At 45.7% G+C, this 21,054-nt stretch overlaps 1 protein-coding gene across 1 annotated transcript in view; it reads left to right on the forward strand.

The window, feature by feature from the left end:
• LOC102842993 (stanniocalcin-2-like) overlaps window positions 1-10,779 on the forward strand; it is a 13,586-nt gene extending 2,807 nt beyond the window's left edge. The window contains exons 2-4 of the mRNA XM_006864801.1: window positions 7-149; window positions 3,027-3,238; window positions 10,377-10,779. Of these exons, the coding sequence (XP_006864863.1) occupies window positions 7-149; window positions 3,027-3,238; window positions 10,377-10,779 (758 nt within the window). The remainder of the gene's footprint in view (window positions 1-6; window positions 150-3,026; window positions 3,239-10,376) is intronic.
• Window positions 10,780-21,054: the final 10,275 nt, after the last annotated feature.

Raw genomic sequence — 21,054 nt, forward strand, 5'->3', positions numbered from 1 at the left:
TTTTAGCGGAAATCCAGCACTGTTTGGTCAACGCCGGCGATGTGGGATGTGGCGTGTTTGAGTGTTTTGAGAACAACTCTTGTGAGATTCGGGGCTTACATGGAATTTGCATGACTTTTCTGCACAACGCTGGAAAATTTGATGCCCAGGTAAAAACCATGAAGGATGTTTTGGGTTGGCCGTAGCATGATTGAGAACTTCATTGGAAAAATTGTGAACAGACATCCTTGGCTGTTCTTGTGGTGTGTTTTCAAACTTGCAAAAGACATTCTCAGTGAAAAGCAGAATGCCAGTGTCTCCCCACTTCCCTCATACTCTGCTTTCTGGAGCTGCCATGAAGGCTAAATCCTTTTCTACTCTTAATCTGTGTCTACAGAACAAAGATGAGCTCTGGCAGTGTAGTGGTTACGAGTTGGGCTGCTAACCTCAAGGTCAGCGGTTCAAAACTACCAGCCATTCTTCGGGAAAAAGATGAGGCTTTCCACTCCCGTAAAGACTTACAGCCTCAGAAACCTATGCAGGGTCACTAACCAACTCCATGGCACACCACCAACCACCACCATAACACAAAAAGGAATGAAGAACAAGTTGACAGTTATCTGGGAACATTAACAGACAACACAAAAGCCCATAAATGATAAACATCTTGGATAGCTACCCAGAACCTAGTTTCCAGGTACCATCGTATTGGGAGCAGTAGATTTGGGGGGGAGGGGAGGAAGACAGAGACGCCAACCATACATTCCAAAAGTTATTTTCACCTAATAGGGATGAATATGTGAAACAAAATTTTTAGAAATCCATCATCTCCTAGTGGTTGTAAGTTGTAGGGGGAAACAATCTAGATAAATCAGGTCCTTCAAAAAGGCAAATTTATATTCCTCTTTAATTAGGAATTAATTAATTAATTAATTCCTTTCCCAACCCGAAAATTGAGTCCCTCAATCCTGCACTTCTCTTTTGCTCTATATAACAAATGTAGTGAGGACTTGACCCACTTCACTTATTCCAGAACCCCAAGGACAAAGCTTAGTTGCTGTTGCAGCCTGGCAGGAATACAACAAGCAAACTTAGGGCTCCAGTGTGATGATCCACATGCAACTGTATACAGCATGTAGCAGCATTAGGCCCACCAACTTCCTTTCTTCCCTGACCTTTATATACACTGCTGAAGCCACCACCAGTTGCCACTAAGTCAGAGTAAAACTGTGCTCTATAACGTTTTCAATGACTCATTTTTCAGAAGCATTTCCAGACCTGCCTTCCAAGGTACTTCCAGGTGGACTCAAACCTCCAACTTTCTGGTTAGCAACCTAATACATTAACTCTTTGCACCACCCAGTGCAAACGTCCAGTTAACTATATCTCATAAACTTCTTCTCCCATGTCATCCACCAGACAGAGATGACGTGTGGACGTGGCCAACAGTTTAGATGTGATTTATGAAAGTCATCACCCAGCATCTCCCAACATCCTATACAGAGCCTGAAAAAGCAATGTCTGAGAACTAGGAGGGGATGCAATGGGCCTGGCAGCCTAAACTGCAGGGGATGTGGGGTGGCAGAACGGGAGATTGAAACCCAGGAAGGAAAGAGGTAGGATGTTTGAACTACTTAAGGCTCCTTGCAGCTCTGTTACCCTAATAAAACATCCCCTCTGTATTAACTGGAAATAGGAAGCGTAATAGGAAATCCGGAGGCAAGATGTGTATTTAAGGGCAATCCCACAGGATGTCACAGAAGAATACCAAGAGCAGATTGTTGCAGCCTTGCATACACTCATCTCCCCCCACACTTTTTTTTCCCCCTTAACCAGCAGGAATATGCTCTGACATTAGAGGCATCCCTTTCAAGTTGACTCTTGGCACATAACTATTAATAAAGGAACACATTCTGCCCTCCATCCTAGTTCACTGCCTCTGCAAAGTTAAGGGAAGAGAGCCACAGGGAGTGGGTGGGTCACATGGTTTTTCTGTGACTCGACACTATCTGGATTTCTTCTAAAAGGAGAACCAAAATAAATGTGCTAAGTGGCTTCCCACTTCCAATCTAAACTCGTTTACTTTGTCAGGTAGGTTACTTTGGACCTGTATAAAAACAGAGGAACTACCACTTAGACAACAGCTTGTTTCTATAGTAATGGAGGGAGCGAGGATGCCACGGTTGGTGGCTATCCCACAATCCTCTCTGCCACGCGAGTCCCCGAATCAGTGGAGTCGCCTTCACACCCCCAACAGCTGTCTCCTTTCTAGGATAAGGACAATCTCAGGGGGTTGCCAGGAAAGAGAACTGTAGGCCAGATGTATGCCTGGCCGCCTTGGCCACTCCGGCAGAGAGAGGGAGGGAGGGGCCACCGGCCGGGCAGCCCAGACTCCAGATGCTGCCAGGCCGTGTGCCAGGCGAGCCTTTTAGAGACAATCATCCTAACATTTTTCAAAGAGTTGAATCGTTTTTAAAAAGGAAAAGAATGCTCCTCTTTGAAAGGACAAGCGGAAACGGGAGTGGGTTTGGGGCGGTGGGAAGCACTGAAGCAGGAAGCGAGACACAGCCAAGTACTCCATCTTGAAGTTGCTCATGGAATAGAAAGAAAAAGCTAAGGTGTGAGATTTTGACAAACCAACACCTTGTACTTGGGGGGAAAGAATAACAAAAAAAGCCTGCTGGGAACCAAGAAGGAGTTGTGGATTTAGATGCGCTTTGCATTCCACTGTAAACTGGGCTGCCACAGAACTGATGACTATGAAGGCCCAGGGAACCTCTAGACCCTGAGAATCAGCCAGGGCAGCAGGAAAGGAAGAAGTCAGAGTTGTTACTCAACAGTAGTGGCAAATGCCAGAGGTATCATGTCTCTCTAGACATATCCCCTGATGTAGCAGCAACCTGGAAGACTAGCAGTCTTGAGTTGGGCCCTCAGGGTTCAGTTGTCAAGAAAATCTCATATAAACCCAAGAGGGAACATGTCCAAGCATGTAACAAGGACTCCTCTCTTCTGCTTCTCTCTCCTTTCTTCGTCATCTGTCTTCTCAGGGCAAGTCGTTCATCAAAGATGCCCTGAAGTGTAAGGCCCACGCTCTGAGGCACAGGTTTGGCTGCATAAGCCGAAAGTGCCCCGCCATCAAGGAAATGGTTTTCCAGTTGCAGCGGGAATGCTACCTCAAACACAACCTGTGCTCTGCCGTCCAGGAGAATATCCGGGTGATGGTGGAGATGATCCAATTCAAGGACTTACTGCTGCAGGAGTGAGTACTACCGTGCGGAAGCCAGGGCAGCAGAGCCCCTTCCAGGCTAGAGGAAGACAGAGCATGCCCTGGGGGGACTGGGGAGCATTGGGTTCAGTTTGAAGGGCTTGAACTTGCCTGCAAAATGGGTACAGTCACGATTTACCTCAGAAAGCCAACCTGATGTCAGGTGACCCCTTTTCCTGCCAGCTTTCAGGATAGAGAAAAAGATGTCTACCATCAGTTTTGAAATTATAGACAATAGAAGCAGGAGCATTTTTAATGAGCATGAAATGTACAGGATTCAGAAAGACGCTTCCTCTTCCCTTCAGTTAGGCTCACGATACTTTTCAGAGCATGCCACGTAGCTGATGGATCTTGGTCGGTGGAAACAACCAACTACAACTAGCATGTTGTTGTTATGTGCCGTGGAGTCGGTTCCGACTCATAGCGACCCTGTACAGGGTTCCTGAGGCTGTAAATCTTTACGGCAACAGAAAGCCTCATCTTTCTCCCGCAAACAGCTGGTAGTTTCGAACTGCTGACCTTGTGGTTCACAGCCCAATTCGTAACCACTACGCTACAACTAGCATACATTGAGTATTTACTAAGTGTCAGGCACTGTGCTGAGGACTTCAACTGGAATTTTTACTTGATTCCCTAACAACGGTCTTGTGGGATGGGTACCATTAACATCCCCATTTTACAGATGAGTAAACTGAAACTCCTTGAGGTAAAGGTCACATAGCTTGTAGGAGGCAATGCCAAAGGCAGTTAGTTTATCTCCATAACCTACATTCTTCAATAACAAAATCTAAGAGCCATCCTTTTTTTTTTTTTTTTTTTTTACTGCCTCCACAAGTCCTTCTTTCCTTAAAAACAACATTGCCATCAAGTCAGCTCCTGCTTGTGGTGACTTCATGTGTTCAGAATAGAGCTGTGCTCCATAAGGTTTTCAAAAAAGTAGATCGCTAGGCCTTTCTTCCAAGGTGCTTCTGCTGGACTCGAAACACCAATCCTTCAATTATTAGTCAAGCATATTGACTATTTGCACCACCCAGGGACTCCCTTCCTAGAAGGTTCAATTTACCTTCTCTAAGACATGAATGGTAGCGTAGTGATTACAAATCGGGCTGCGAACCTTAAGGTCAGCAGTTCGAAACTACCAGCTGTTCCGTGGGAGAAAGATGAGGCTTTCAGCTCCTGTAAAGATTTACAGCCTCGGAAACCCTGTGCAGGGTCACTATGAGTCGGTTCTGACTCTACAACACATCACCACCACCACCAAGACATGAATGGAGTCCTGGTGTTACACTGTGGGATGAGGCACCGGATCGCAAGGTCGGTTTGAACCACAAGGTTGGAATCCCTATACAGGGTCCCTATGAGTTGGAACCAACTCCATGGTACATAACCAGTTGAGCACTACTCAGAAATTCTAAATTTTGGTAAAGTATGTTAGTACCAGTTACTTCTATGACCAGTAGCCATCTAAAGATTATGATGGCTCTATCCTTGAAACTGTTACTAAGCAGTCCCTTGCAAATCCTTGCCAGTTTGATGGCACCATTTGCTTTCCCTGGTGATACACCGGGCCAAATCAGTACAATTTTACTAACTCGTGCTTCTCAATTGGTGCCATGATCTTCTTCCAGCTATGTCAATAAATAGATGACATTCACCCCACCACCACCTAGATAATGGAAGACAAAAGCCATCTCATGTCACTTTCCACTTGGTTATGAGGTTCTAGGTATTGTGCAGTACTCCAGGAACTATATGATCCACTGGGAAACTCTACATGCAGCTCTTGCCAAAAAAATAACAGGGTTCCCTTTACCTGGACATACACTAATGCCATATCAAATATTGCTTATTATTCCAAATGCCTATAAAGGAATGATAGCAACAAGCAACATAAGGAGCAAGAATAATAATGGGTACCATTTTTTAAGGTAGACCTTCAGACAGAGGTTTAACAGAATATATCAGAATCCATCCCAGCAATGTTACAAGATAAGGATCACTAGCCCCATTTAACAAATGAAGAATCTGATGCTAAGAGGTAAAAGACAATGCTCTGAGAACTGATTTCTACTTTGGGAATTCCATTTGGGAACTGGTAATGCATACAGTTGAAGCCAATTGTCAAGGCTCATGGAAAAAAATCTATTCTCATTTAACTCAAATTTCCCATGAACTTTTTGAAGCTCCCTGATACACCTCAAATCTCCTTGCTCCTTGCCTATCTTCTTGACCAGGCCTAGAAAGATCGCTGGTCCCCAGATGTGGTACTTTCTTGTTTTCCGTTTTGCAATCACATCCCCACTATACAAGGAGTACCAGTACCAGTTATAATGGAGTTGACTCTAGATCAAAGTCCACCATGTGTGTCAATTATATTTTTGGATATCTGATTTTCAGTAGAACATCAGACTTTTCTTCCAAAGCAGTTCTGGGGGGACTTGAACCTCCAATCTTTCGGTTAGAAGTTGAACTTGCAAATCACGTATCCCACTCAGGGTCTCCTGCACAAAGAGAACATTGTGAAATTCCCTTGCTTCAAAGGGCCTCTAGAAATGAAGGATTATTCTACCAAGTCTATCAATAATGCAAGAGGGAAATGCCCCACGGCTGAGAATCTCAATGGAAGTTCAGTCTCTCTGAACCTGTTGCCATTCATTAAATATATTTTAGTCTCAAGAGTGGAGAATGGAGTACTAGTTTATAAGTCTAGAATACATCCCTGGAGCTTGAGAAAACTTTGTCTCTTTGGAGAAAAATCTTCTTTTGAAAAATTAGATGTTTTATAATTTTTCAGTCCCCCTAGAGAATAAGAAGACTTTGTATGTTTCCTCATGGAAATGTGGCTCACAGGGTCATGAGACCCTTACTTCCAAAGGGCTCTTAGCATCATTTAGAATGCTCCTAAATGCCTTCTCGCCAGCCTGTTCTGAGTGGTCCACTAAGATAAGAATCCTGAGCCTCCTTTCAGACACTGCTCCCTTAACTCCAACCCGTAAACCAGATGTCGTTGAGTCAAGTTTGACTCATGGCTACCCCGTGTCATTTGAGTAGACTTGTGCTCTATAGGATTCCAGTAGCTGCTTTTTCAGAAGTAGATCACCAGGCTTTTCTCCTCAGTTGTCTCTAGGTAGAGTCGAACCACCAACCTTTCCATTAGAAGTCAAGCACATTAACCATTTTGTGCCATCCTGGGACTGTTGCCTAACTCCAGTCCCCATTACCTTCCCTTCTGAAGCTCTGACTAGACAGTGCATCAACTTGCCTTTCACACTGAATTGGCCTGAACTGTTTTGGTTTCAGAACCTTCTTAACCGATTTTGACACAAAGAATCCTGCCAGTCCCCCTATATTATGAAGACCACTTAGAAACGTGTGGTACCAGTCACAGACGAAAAAATGAGCAACAAATTTGCTTCTCACTTTAGAGAGGTGGACATTACAATCACTCCAAATCTGCACCAACCCAATTCTTCACCACACTCCCATGAACTCTGAAACATGGTCAGTGAAATTCTTTTCAAACTCTCCATTCCCCTCTGCTCCCCTCAGCCCTTCCCACCCCACTTTCTCCTAATCCTCTGCTTGGCACCACACACATTGTCATTGTGAGCTGGCAACCTTCAGTTGTCTGAGCCTCCAGGCACATCCCCCTCAACGTTGTTTTTAAATCCTGTAGCCTAGCTGACACCCAGTTGAGAGAGCTGGGCTTTGTCATTAGACACGAGCTGAGCTTGCAGCCTGAGAAGGCACCAGGCCAGCTCCTACTCGGCTTAGATTAGTTAGGTTCAGCACACACGCCTCCTGACAGCATAGCTTTCTCCTCGGGAGAGAGGGCCAAGGGCAGAAGAGTGTGCGGTCATTAGCCTTCTCAGGTCAGCCTTGGGATTCTGAGAGCTCTTTGGGCAGAGGAATGAATCCTTGGCATTGGAGAGACATTTCGTATGTTCCCAAGAGAGCCCTCCCCTTCCTCTGGGAAGAACCTTGAAAGCAGTACCTCGCAGATTCAGCCCCAGCCATTTTCTCAGGCATCCTCAGAAGTGGGGAAAGTACAAACAACTAGGTGCTAAAATCCTGTGGCTGCTTCAGAGATAACAACTTGAACTCATGGCAGCACCCCATGTGTCAGAGTACAACTGTGTCATTGCACTTTCAATTCAATGGCTGAATTTTTTGACTTAGAACACCAGGCCTTTCAGGAGTGTGGTGGTTCCATATAGTTAAGCATTGGCCTGCGAACCGCAAGATCTGTGGTTCGAGCCCGCCAACCGCTCCATGGGAGAAAGATGAGGCTTTCTGCTCCTGAGAAAATTTAAAGCCTTAAAAATCCTATACAGGGTCGTTATGAGTCAGAACCGATTTGATGAAACTTAACAACAGCAACCAGGTGTTTCTTCCAAGGTGCACCTCTGGGTGAACTCGAACCTCCAACCTTTCAGGTAGCAGCCTAGCATGTTAACTTTGTGCGCCACCTGAGGACTTTGCTTCAGCAGATACACTCAGTGAACTTGTGTTCCCTGAGGCCCATTGCAAGTTTTGAAAAGAAAAACGGAAGGAAACAAGCATGTATTGAGGATTTGCCTTGCAATGCCCTCCTTGTGGTTACCCAAGACAAGTATTGTCACCTTCCTTGTCGCAGTTATGTTTTTGTTGTTGTTAAGTGCTGTGGAGTCAGTTCCAACTCATAGCGGCCCTGCACAGGGTTTCCGAGGCTGTAAATCTTCACAGGAGCAGAACGCCTCATTGTTCTCCCGCGGAACCACTGGTAGTTTCGAACTGCTGACCTTGCGGTTCACAGCCCGATTCGTAACCACTACGCTACCAGAGCACCTTATAGCCAAGGAAATTCTCTTATCTTCCCCCCCAAGAGACAAACACAGAATCTCAGACTCCAAGACCACCAAAACCAAAAACCAAACCCACTGCCTTCAAGCTGATTCCAACTCATAGTGACCCTATATAAGGTTTCCAAGACTGTCGGTCTTTAGAGGAGCAGGCAGCCCATCACCTGACCTTCGGTCAGCAGGCCAGTACTTATCCCACAGTGCCACTGGGGCTCCTTTCTAAGGCCATCAAGTGTTCCTTAAAAGGCAGCTTGATCTCTATCAGCCAGAACATTGCTCTGCTCTGCTCTCAGCCGGAGCACGGGCTTCCCTAGCTCTGGAAACTTCCTGAAGCCACATTCTTTCACCTTGTCTCAGTTTTTATATCCATGAAATGAGGACAGTTTACCCAAGTAAGACTTAAGGACTAATAATAAAAATTTAAAAAAAGGACCATAAACTGCTTTACAAGCCCCCAAACATAACCTACATTTTCTGCATGGCTGCCACAGCCAACTTGCCACAAAAACATTAAATGGAGTAGAATGCAACCACCCAGATGGTCCAAGCTTACGGACGAATACGTTTTGTTCCTTCTCATAAGTGCTGTCACATCACGGAGTAATTGCCCTGCCCAAGGTCTCAGTGCTTGTGGTCAGATGTGTCTAGGAGCTCTGCTAGGCAAGGGCTGTTTAAGAATCTAGTGAGCCTTCCATACACCCTTTGGGGATCTGAACAGTGTCCTGTGAGTGGTAAGAAAGGCACAATGAGTAGACATGGGCGCCCACTGCTGGAGACATTCCTTACTGTTGTTAAGTGTTGCTGTGGAGTCGCTTCCAACTCAAAGCGACCCTGTAAAGGGTTTCAGACGAGCGGTTGGTGGGTTTGAACTGCTGACTTTGCAGTTAGCAGTCCATTGCTGCTTATCCAATAGTGGCACACAGGGATCCATGTTGTTGTTAAGTGCCCTCAACTCAGTTCCGACTCATAGCCACTTTGTATAGGGTTTCTGAGGAGCAGCTGGTGAATTTGAACCACCAACCTTGTAGTTAACAGCCCTGTGCTTATCCTACAGTGCCACATCAGGACGCCTTTGTTGTTGTCAGTTCCGACTCATAGCGACTCTGTATAGGGTTTCCAGATCTTTCAATCTACTCAGGAGCAGAAAGCCTCATCTTTCTCCCGCAGGGCGACTGGTGGGCTCAAACCACAGACCTTATAGTTCTCAGTCTAGTGCTTATCATATGGAGCCACTGGGTACCCCCAGGACTCCTAGATGGGTCCCAAAGCTTAAGAAGGCAGCCACTCCTGCCCTCCTCCCACACCCCCACCTCAGGAAGACAAGGATGGTTTGCAAGATGTTGCTTCTCCAGCAGTTCTCCTTAAAATACATCCAAGGCAGCCAGAAGCACCTGAAGCAACTTGCTCTCCTCTCCAGACCTGAGTGTTTCTCACAGAGACTCAGCTCTCATCTCCAGTTTGAGGGAAGCTAGATTACACAGATAAGTAGTTTGGCTAGCCAGTCCACCCCTCAACCTCTCCAACCAAGAAAGGGAAAAACTCCCAGTCCTTAGCCAATCCTTCTCCACAGCTTCCAGGAGCTTCCATATGTTGAAGGAAGGGTACGAGGGTAGTGCGTCTAGTGATCTTGTTAGCCTGGGCCCAGCTATGACGGATGATTTCTTTTCCCTGGCTACAAGCTGGCCTCCCCAAAGCTATGTACAAGAGAATAAGGTGGGGTTCCCAGAGGCCACTCTGGAGCCCCTCTATGGCTTCTCCTTGCCTTTCAAAACGACTTCTCTGTTTGGTGTGGAAGTGCCCAGATACCTCTCTACTAGAGGCAGAACCCACTGCCTTCCCCTAGTATGCCATAAACATGCCTATAGCCCTCCCACACCCCTTCCATTATTCACAAGGCTGCCTTTTCATAAGTCCACACCCTCTGTTTCTCCACCTTCCTCAAGGCCCTTTGCTGTAACCTTGGTTACCATATGTACCTGTGCAGTGTTACTAGAACTATTCCATGTGGTGGGTTCTATCTCTAGTTACTGGGACAGCGGGAGCCTTCCTTTGCCTCTAACTACCTCCGACACCGCCTGGTTTGGACCCTGGAGCAAGATCACACTCAGTACACTACACGTTAGGGGAGGCTCCAGGGGATATGGATAAGCTTGAATTCCAGAAAGGTATTCCATCAAACCAAACCCAAGCCCACAGGTGACCCTATCTCCTGTATTGTCACTGCCCCCAGTGGCCCTGTGGAAACATGCTCCCTTCTCAAAATATCTCTCTCTTTGCTCTGCATCTTCTAGGCCCTACGTAGACCTGGTGAACCTACTGCTGACCTGTGGGGAGGAGGTAAAGGAGGCCATCACCCACAGCGTGCAGGCTCAGTGTGAGCAGAACTGGGGGAGTCTGTGCTCCATCTTGAGTTTCTGCACCTCAGCCATCCAGAGGCCCCCCACTGTGCCTCCTGAGCGCCAGCTCCAGGTGGACAGAGCCAAGCTTTCCAGGGCCCACCATGGAGAAGTGGGCCACCACCTGGAAGAGCCCAACAGTAGGGAGACCAGCCGAGGGCCTAAGGGAGAGCGAAGTAGCAAGAGCCACCCAAACGCCCACGCCCGGGGTAGAGCTGGGGGCCCTGGGGCCCAGGGCTCTTCTGGAAGCAGCGAGTTGGAAGACGAACAGTCTGAGTATTCAGATATCCGGAGGTGAATTGAGAGACCTGGCTAGGAAGTCTTTTCTCCATGCCGTCCATTTTCTTATCTATGGACATTCCAAAACATTTACCATTAAAGAGGGGGGATGTCACCGGCAGGATTTTATGGGGATTGTGGACTTCATGAAGGTGTTATGTTAGCGGAATGAACAAGTGAGGTGGAGACTCCTTGGGCAGCCAGGTCTCCGTTGTCCCGGGAGAATTCCACACTTACACATACTCAAGTGAGTGTGTGTCATCCTCGTTGTAACATGTCTTCTTTCAAGCCCTTAGAGCCACTGGGAGGCTGGGAGGTGGCCTGCAGTTTATTCTGTTGTAGGGGAGAGGAACTGGGGAGGGGGCAGGGTTAAGGGTGCCCACCTGGGCAGGACCACACACCTGGTGCTGGACCCCTCCCCCACAGCTTCTAATGCTGTCTTTGAGCAGGATTAGAGTGGCTGGATTCCACAGTACAGGAATGAATGTCTAAATCTCCCTGGGGATACAGGCCAAGGGTGGAGAGGAGATGGGGTCGCGTGGGTGCTTGGTGCCAAACCAAAATTGAGTTTCTTGCATGGGACCTTGCGGTTTAGAGCTGCTTGGGGGCAAGGGGGTGGGGAGGTGGGGGTTCTAAGTGTCATTTCTGAGCCATTGTTCTGTCTGGGGGGCACTGAGGGAGTGGCCCCCAAGTGTTTGTATTTTAACCACTGCTTCCAACCTTGATTTCACTTTTTTATTTATCCAATTACATCTACATATCTGTCGTCTCAATAAATAGCTTTCAAACAAAGCAACTGGGTCATTAAAACCAGCTCCAAAGGGGAAAGAAAAAAAGGCCAAGCCCATCCTTTGGAGGGAACTAATTTTTGGTTCTTTCTTTTTAAGTGCTGTTTGAAAAAGAATCAAACAGTACTGTCTGCATCTAACTGCCTGATGGGGGTTCATCCCCATGCAGGGCCAGCCTTCCACAGGGAGGAGAACATTGGACAGATTTTCCCCATGAATCCTAAGCCACGACTGATAAAGTACCGCACATCCATTGCGTGAAACCAAGTGAGAAAAGGGCGAGGAGAGAATGAATGAAGACTGCTTATTAGCAGCTTCAAGCAGGGAACGCTAACTTTTTATGTAAATGGAGGAGGCTGCTGAGAATCTAAAAAACAGGATTTTCCAGATCCTTGGAAACTTAGCAATGAGGAAAGGAGGGAGTGAACTTGGATAGAGAGGAGAGAGAGAACTAAAAATAAGAGGGAGGGAGAGGATTATAATAGAAAGTGTCAGCAGTGGGTTCCTTGCTGTTACTTAAAACATCTCATAGGTAGGCCTCAAAGCTTATTCTGTCTTTGCAGCCAATGCTCAGAGGAGTTAGCATCATAAGGAATGGAAAAGGGTGTTCTTGACCTGGTTCTTCTAGGCCAGGGGTTGGCCGATTTCTCCTGGAAAGTCTCCTGTCACCACTGGTCAACTGCCACTGGAGAGTCAAACCATCCATTAAAAACATTCCATAAACAAATAAGCTTGGCTGCCTGCCAATAAAACTTTAACTCATGCCTAGCTAGATCTGGCCTGTGGGCCACAGTTTGCCAACCCCTCTTTCTAGTGAGTGGCCACAAAAGGTGCATCCTTTTATATATCAACCCATGAGCTCTCCCTCAAAGCAACCTGAGGCCAGAGACAAGAAGCTAAATGTATCGACTCTAAAATGATTCATTCCCAGGAATAAACCCATTGCAGTCTAGTCAACTCTGACTCATGGAAAACCCCGTGTGTATCAGAGTAGCACTGTGTTCCATAGGGTTTCAATGACTGATCTTTGAGAAGTAAATCACCAGGTCTTTCTTCCAAGGTACTTCTGCGTGGACTCAAACCTCCAACCTATCTGTTCATACTCCAGCACGTTAAGCATTTGCACCAACTAAGGACTCCATTCCAGGGAGTGCTCACACCTATAATCCAACATCACTGCTACCAGAATACAGTGCTGGGAGTTCACTTCCTGGCTTTTTGGTAGTCAGTGTTGGAAATAAATCTATTAGGTATGAGTGTAACATGCAGGAGTAAGTGCCAGCTTTGGGGGGGAGTGGGAGGAGAAGCTGGTGGCAAGAGAACATGAGGTAGTGCACTTCATGGTGCTCTGTGGGGGGGGGGGGGACCCAAGAGTCAGAGAGGCCCTACCTTGGGAACCATGACTCTCTCACGCAGGGTGGCCCTTCAGCACAGAGACTGTTTTTACTCATGTCACTCAAAAGCCAAAGCAATAACATTCTCCCGCAGTTGCTCAGTCTGCTGCTTGTTGGTCTGCTCCAGGCCTGGGTGTGTGAGAGGCGTCTAAATGTTGTACCAGTATCCCATTGGTTGCTTCTACTGTAAATACCTGTCACACGCATTGATGATTTCCGTGTCACCCACCCACCCCCATGGCAAACAAATCACTGTGTTCATTTGACCCCCTTTACTGATCTCTGCTGTATACTTTTCAGGCCTCTGCTTTATGGGGTTTTTTTTTGAAAAGTTGGGTCGATAATCATTTCATTCTGGTTCCTGACGGTATTAGAAGCATGCAGTTTATTTATTGCTAAGATTCTTGTGCTCAAACCTGAAGAAAATCCAAATTCCTGTAAGTATCTGTCAAAGCATTTGTTCAATCTAAAATGTAAGCAAAGAAATCATTAAAAATAGACCCTCTACTTGGACTTCATGCTTCATACATGAGCCTTCCTTTGAGGAAGGATGTTGATCTCCAAATACAGATACGATGTTTATTTTGAGCTCCGCATCTTAACAAAATGATCTGAACACCTCTCCTTTGTATCAATAAATAGCTGTTATTCTGAAATGGGAGACCTGAGGAGATCGAAATGCTGACACCCAAAACTAAGTAAATGAAAACCACCAGCCCAGAGTTGTACACTTTCGCACACACATGCGTGCACACACTCACACACACACACAGAGAAATGTAAACTCAAATCAAGTAAAAGGCTCTGCTGCAACAACATGGAAAAACAATGCTTCCAGTGGCCATTTCCTAAGGAAGAACAACCTGGTCTGATCTCAGAATTGGCACCACATGGGCTTGCTAAATCAGAATTTCTGTTTCTGTTATGGATTGAGGCCACAGGACCTGTACATTGTCACAGCTCATTCTTTTACTGCAAACATTAATAAAGATTTTGAATCACCAGCTTCCACCTGTGCAGCCTTATTGTCTGAGAGGCAGTGCAGCGGAGGCAGCTGTAAGCCTGTTGGCTTTAGGTTCTACACCTCAGCTGAACTAACATTCAGTGTCCCAAGGTGAAGAAGACATCCCTGGGCCTCTCCTGGTCAGCCCTGAGTCCTGGCTTGGGTTATCCCAAGTGGAAAGGAGACTCCATGAAGCTGATGTGGAATGACCACACCCATACCCCATTAGGGTGATCCTAGCAGCAACCTCTAGTTATCTGTTAGTCTCCCCTAGGGCCTGTCCACTCCTTTCAGACTGAGCCTATGACAGATAAGACCAGTTTAAAGCCCAGGGGCTTTGCACAGGCAGGGAAACTCACAGCCTGCCCACCACACACAACTTTTTCCACCACAGGAAAGCAGAATCTGAGTCACAGGTTTACTACTCACACAACTATTGTACCTACAATGTGCCCATCACTGCATAGGCATTTGCAAATTTTATCTCCTCCTATGTCCCTCAAGTAGGAAGCATTATCCCCATTTTACAGGTGAAGAAACAAAGGTATAGAAAAACTTGTCTCACATTAAGTGGTTAGTGAGTAGATGCGTCTCGGCTCAAACCCAGATCTAGGACTGATCCAGTGCTTAAGTGCTTGGCAGCTCTCTGAAAAGCTGATAGTTTCAACCCACCAGCCCTACCTCAAGAGAAAGGTGTAACCGGACACTTCTGTAAAGATAACATCCTGGGGAAACCTGCAGGCCTGTCCAATTCAGTCCTATACAGTCACCATGAGCTGGAATTGACAATGGCATCGGGCTTGGCTTGTTGTTGTGTTTTATATATATATACTTTTTTTTTTTCAGGACTTTTCAGCCCACATGCTTTCCTCCACTTCAGACCTAGAATCTCCACATTCGATTTATTTTAAATTTCAACGAATCAGTATTATTCCTATTTTACACAAGACTTAGAGAAAGAGTAATTATACTCTTATATTTATAGCACTAATCCTCCGAAGAGCTCTGCTATAGAAAGGAAAGGAATGGATGATCTCACCTTTCCTTCCCGCAGAGACTCAAATGTGGGTTCAGACAAGGGGGTGCAAGAGAATCAGGGAGTCTCTTCTCTTTGCTTTCCAGGTGGATAATTTTTTTTTCAATGTTCTTTTCATGTGTCATGAGGAGAGCATTTTGGAAGAAGCTGAGTTTTGTGGACACACAAGCTGGAGTTTTATCCCCTAAGCTGTCCCAATCACCAGCCCAGGGTGAGAAGCTAGGCTCCCTGGAGGTCTTCATCACCATCTATCTCCTCCTCACCATGATTTCTGTAGCATCTATTCTGTCCAGGCATTTCACCTAGCTTTTTACAGAATGAGCTCTGAGCCCCATTTTGTAGATGAACAAACTGAGACTCACAGTGATCCATCTGAAGCCACTCACACAGCTAGTGAGTTAGTCTAACTCATGTGCCCTGGTAGCGTAGTGGTTATGAATCAGGCTGCAAACTGCATGGTCAGCAGTTCAAAATTACCAGCTGTTCCACGGGAGAACGATGAGGCTTTCTGCTCCCGTAAAGATTTACAGCCTCGGAAACCATGTATAGGGTCACTATGAGTTGGAACCGACTCCACGGCACGTCACCACCATAACCATGTGCAAACCCAGCTTTCTGCTCTGTGTCATTTGCCTGCCTTGAAAGTTCAAGTGTCTTTTCTCACCCTTGTGTGAAAATATAGGCTGAATGTACCAAAGCTCAGAAATGTAGTTGCCTCCCCTCAACCTTCAGAACTGTTCCAGTCCAATGGTTCAGGAGCTATTAGTGTGGGAGGAAGAAGGCTGAAGAGCTTCCAACTACACTGGTATTTAAGCAAAATTTCCAAAGAAAGCTGGAGTCGTGCACCCCAAAATCTGGAGACAGAAATCTGAATTTGTTCTAAAGTCAACAGAAAAAAAAAAGCAAGTTCCCTACTGAGGAGGGGATAAGTCTTGGCAAAAGAACAGGTTTTATATGAATTATTTTTTGTGGGTGGAGAAAAGAAGGAAAGAGCACTAGAAGCCTTGGGCTAGGAGTCAGTCCTGCTGCTTGCATAAGCAATTTGGTTTGTATCATTCCCCAAAAAAGAATGAAAAAGAAGAAAGAAAAAAAAAGCACTCCCCAAAGTGAGCTAAATAAAAATAAAAAGTCACAAAGCCCATCTAAACGTATGCATGAAATGGACCCCACCCAGATGAACCCTGACATTTGCCAAACTCAAGCCTAAGCCTCGGTTTGATGTAGCATAGACAGCCTCAAGAGACAATGTGTAAAACCAGGTCTGCTCTAGACAAGCTATGTTGTATTAAGTGCTGTCGAGTTCATTCCGACCCATAGCGACCCTGTATAAGGTTTCCAAGGAGCAGCTGGTGAGCTTGAACTGCTGACCTTGCAGATCAAAGTAACTTTGCAATCCAGTGCATTAACCCACAGCGCCACACCAGGACTACCTTGAGTAAAACAAGAAAAGTTTCTCCAAGCAATTCTCAGAGGCAGGACAATTTTTCACAAGGTACTGAGAAAACATCAGTTGATAACATTTCCATTAGATAGTTCTAAAAGTTTTCAATGGTGTGGCACTGTGGGATAAGCACTGGACAGCAAGGTTGTTTGAATCACAAAGTCGGTGGTTCAAACTTACCAGTCACTCTTAGGAAACTCTATACAGAGTTTTTATGAGTTGGAACCGACTTGATGGCACTGAAGAACAGCAATAAAGTTAAGGAGGAATGCCTATGTCAAAATGAGTAGCATAGAAAGAGGATGGGAATCATCTACCTGCTCTGTCTTCTCCTCACTCCCCACAAGCTGTCAATAAAACTCAGCAAAAGACTGAGAGCTCCAAAGAGGGCTGTATGCAGGAAGAATGACCCTGGGTATCTGTTGCTATGTTACAAACCACCCCCAAGTTTTTGTGGCTTCAGTCATTTTATTTTCCCAGAATGTTTGGGGCCAGAAATTAGAAAAGGCTCCACTCACTGGTTCATGTCTTCTCCACAGGGCTTCAATTGAGGCGGTTGAGAATCTATTTTCAAGATGGCGCCTTAGTGCTTCCTGGCCTTTCTGTCTCTCCACATTCCCCATTCCCAAGATTTCTCACATATGGCCATCCCAAGGTAGTCTCACTTTTCCCATGGCTACCGGCTTTCCAAAAACAGGTTGAAGGATTTTACAGCATATTCTTTAAATCTAAGCTATGGTTTGAGTTAGTCCTTGATACTACAATAACTCAAGGATCCAAACTCCATGAGGACAGAGAGATGAGCTACATTTTACATATTTTCATGCCCGCTGCATATCTCACCTTAATAAACTGAGACATCTCCTCTTATTCAAAAGACCACCAAAATCAGACTGATTTCATTGACTTTACCCTCTAGAGCATATATCATTGTACACTGAATTGGTAATGGTGGTGATGTGCCATGGAGTTGGTTCAGACTCATAGCGACCCTGTACAGGGTTTCTGAGGCTATAAATCTTTACGGGAGCAGAAAGCCTCATCTTTCTCCCACGGAACAGCTGGTAGTTTCTAACTTCTGACCTTAAGGTTCGCAGCCCGATTCATAACCACTATGCTACCAGAGATCCTTGAACTGGTAATAGGGTGTCAAAATTAAAAATCACTGGAAAGTCAGTCATTCTGAAGTCAGGATACATAGAAATGAATACTGACCATATCACTTATGAATCTTACACCAGGTAAATCCATTTGGGGATAGAAAGAGGCATATCATATGTTTTTCCAAATAACACATACATTATACAGCTTTGTGCAAACCATTCTCAAGTTAGTTTCCTATGCAGACTATGCACGTGTACAACATTTACATGGGCACATTATATGCAAAACACAGTAAATGATAACTCTGTGGATCTGTGTTAAAATTGGTTGAGTTACTGAATAAAATGGCTAATCTTATTATTCAGTGAAACACTGGTGATTTAGTGGCAGAATTCTCACCTTCCATATGGGAGACTTCATTTTTCTTGGATCCACCATCCACTCATGGAAGCAGCAGTAAAGAAATCAAATGATTATTGCACTAGGTAAATCTACTGCACGAGACCTCTTTAAAGTATTGAAGAACAAAGACGTCAGTTTGAGGACCTGCAAAAGTTGGACAGACTGTAAGAAGACCATAGAAGAATTGATGCATTTGAGCTATGGTGTTGGAGGAGAATATTAAAAGTACCATGGACTGCCAAAAGAACAAACAAATCTGTGTTGAAAGAAATACAGCCACAATGCTTCTTGGAATTCAGGATGGTTAAACTTCATCTCTCATACTTAGGACATATTGTGGGGAAGGACCTGTCCTGGAGAAGCACATCATGTTTGGTAAAGCGGAGAGTCAGAGAAGAAGAGGAAGATCCCCAACGAAATGGACTAGCACAGTGGCAGCAGCAATTGGCTCAAACATAGCAAAAATTGAGAGGTTGGCACAGGATCAGTGTTAAGTTCTGTTGTGACTAGGGTCTCTATGAGTCAGTACCAACTCGATGGCACCTAACAACAACATGTGGGAGAACAGGATTCATGCGTCAGGAGCCTACTTGACAGTAGCTAGCATCAACAATAACATAAATAGTGAGTAGGAAAATAAATAAGAACTGGGCTTAAGATTGTAACCAATCAATTAAATTTTCCAAGCCTATTTCCTAAGCTACAAAATAAGGAAACTAAGAACAACCCTGTTTCCCCTGAAGGGGAATTGTGAGCATAAAAAGACAATCTATATGAAACATCACAATGCATAAGAAATGCTTTGAAGATGGTGAAATCACAGTAGATGATAGTTGCTTTGTCTCTTGGGCCATTTTGGCAGGCTTCGGCCTAAAGCCGAGGGCACTGGCAACATGAGCTGGCCCCATCCTTTCTACTTTGTTTGGTGATTCTCAAGGCAGGTACAAAGTCTGTGGTTGACAGGACAGAAGGGCCAGCCTTGCCTGGTGGGAATTTTCCGGAACAAGAAATGATGGATCAGAGTCATTTGTCCTAGTTCAAACTATATGGATACCCTGAGCAAAACCAGCCCCCACTCTACAGAGGGAGAGGGGATCCTGGGGTGCATCTCCCCCCAGACTAGAATCTGACCAGGCAGCACCGAAGCCACACTAGAGAAGCAGAGCCCTTCCTGCTGCCTGACTCTCTGGAAACCTCAAGGCAAGTTACCCACAGAGAAGCCGATTAATAAACCTCCTTAATAAGAAAAGAAAGCAGAAACTGACAAAGACAAGGGAGGAAAACGATTTGTAGCCAGAGCCCACTCTGCGCTGTGCCAAGGTTCCTAAGAGTTTGACATTTGGAAAAGATCTGGCATGTAGGAGCCAAGGATTTGGGACAGGGCTCCTTCCGGCTCCCGGGAGTGTAAAGAAGGAGGAGGAGGAGGAAAATGACTCAGCTGAAATGAAGAGAAATGTATTTTTAAAAAGCAAAATGATGAAAAGCACAAAGGAACGCAACGGAGCCCCAGGACAGGGTCCAAACGCCTTCTCCAGGGAAATGGAGCGAGTTTTCAAAAAGCTAGAGAGCTCGCTAGGGTTTCTAAACCAAGACTAACCCACAAAAATGAAGATGGCCTGCTAGCTGGCCAGGTCCAGGTCCCTGAGGACCATCCCAAGCCTGTAGTCCCCAGGGGACTCACATTCACAGCAGCAACAGAAATTTTGAAAGAGAGCTACATTACTGTCTCTAAGATGGTAGGCAAGATCTATGACACATTAGTTTGGAAGCAAGGCGACCTTCAGTTCTCAAAAATCTCTTGGGCTCACATTCCTGCAGCAATCAAGACTAGAAGGAGAGGGTCTCCTGAGCCCTAACTGACTCACCCCTTGTTCCATTCCCAGCCACCACCATGGGCCCTATATCCACAGATTTGTCAAGGGACAGTGAAGGGTGGGAGGTGGAAGGAGTTTCTCTCCTCTAGAAATTGACACAAATCCAGCCCTTCTAACAGCCAAGGTCAGATGACCTTGATTGCAAAAGTGTCATTTTGAAATATTCAATGGGGACAAAGTGTGATAATGAGATGTGAGAATGAATCGAAGTTATTGCCTGCACAGCTCCCATCTCGCTCTTCCTAGATGGAGCGTGCAGTCAATCCTGGTTCAGGCTGGGCCTCCGTCTCCTCCCTAGCATGGAAATCACCAAGAACTGACATTTCTAGAAAAGCAAGGCTGCCGGGAGTAGAGTTCAGCTTAGCATGGCCCGAGAACTGTGACTGCTAGTCCTGCTGGCCTTTATGAGACTCTCCAGAGTTTATCAAGAGGCTCACATCACTGAGTAACTCCCCCAGGAGGATGCGGAGCAGGGAGGGTCCATGTGGCGGGAGCACAGTGATAGCTGCAGAGCACGGCACTGGGAAGGAGGCCCACTGAAAAAACACCACTGGCTGTGGGGCACAATTAAGTGTTCAGCTTCTAACTGAAAGGTTGGAGGTTCCAGTCAATCAGAGGTGCCTCCAAAGAAAGGCCTGGTGATCTGCTTCCCAAAAATCAGCCATTGAAAATCCTATGGAGCACAAATCTTTTCTAACAAAAATGGGGTCACCATGAGCTAGAATCAACTCCATGGAAATTTGTTTTTTGGGTTTGGTTTTTTGTTTTTTGTTTTGCTTTGTTTTTTTGGTCTCAACTATCCTGAAGTAGGGCTGGAATGGAAAGCCCCCAAACTCTGTTCTCTACATTCTGACAGAAACCAGCATAGAATTCCTGGTCTGCAGACACTGGGTGGCCCCCACACCTAAAAGCCTTTCTGATGACCCATTTAAGGACTGTCAACCCCTCTGCAGGGAGGTCCTCAACAGGGAGGTTCCCAGCCTTCTAATGTCTGCAGCTGTGCAGAAAGAATGGGACTATCCAACCCTGAATGTACTGGGCTTCCTTAACCAACCACTGCTTTTCTACAGATACATTTGGGCAAATGCAGAAGCAACCTGCATACATGCATTGGCAGGGACCTGGATTCTCTAGAAGAGCAAAACCAATGAAGGGTGTATATAAATAAAGAGAGAGAGATTTACTTCAAAGAAATGGCTCATGCAATTGGAAGAAAATGGTTCAGGATATTATGTGAAGTGGTAAAGTGGGA

The sequence above is a fragment of the Chrysochloris asiatica genome, unplaced genomic scaffold, assembly GCF_000296735.1.
Source record: "Chrysochloris asiatica unplaced genomic scaffold, ChrAsi1.0 scaffold00071, whole genome shotgun sequence".
Classification (NCBI taxonomy): Eukaryota; Metazoa; Chordata; class Mammalia; order Afrosoricida; family Chrysochloridae; genus Chrysochloris; species Chrysochloris asiatica.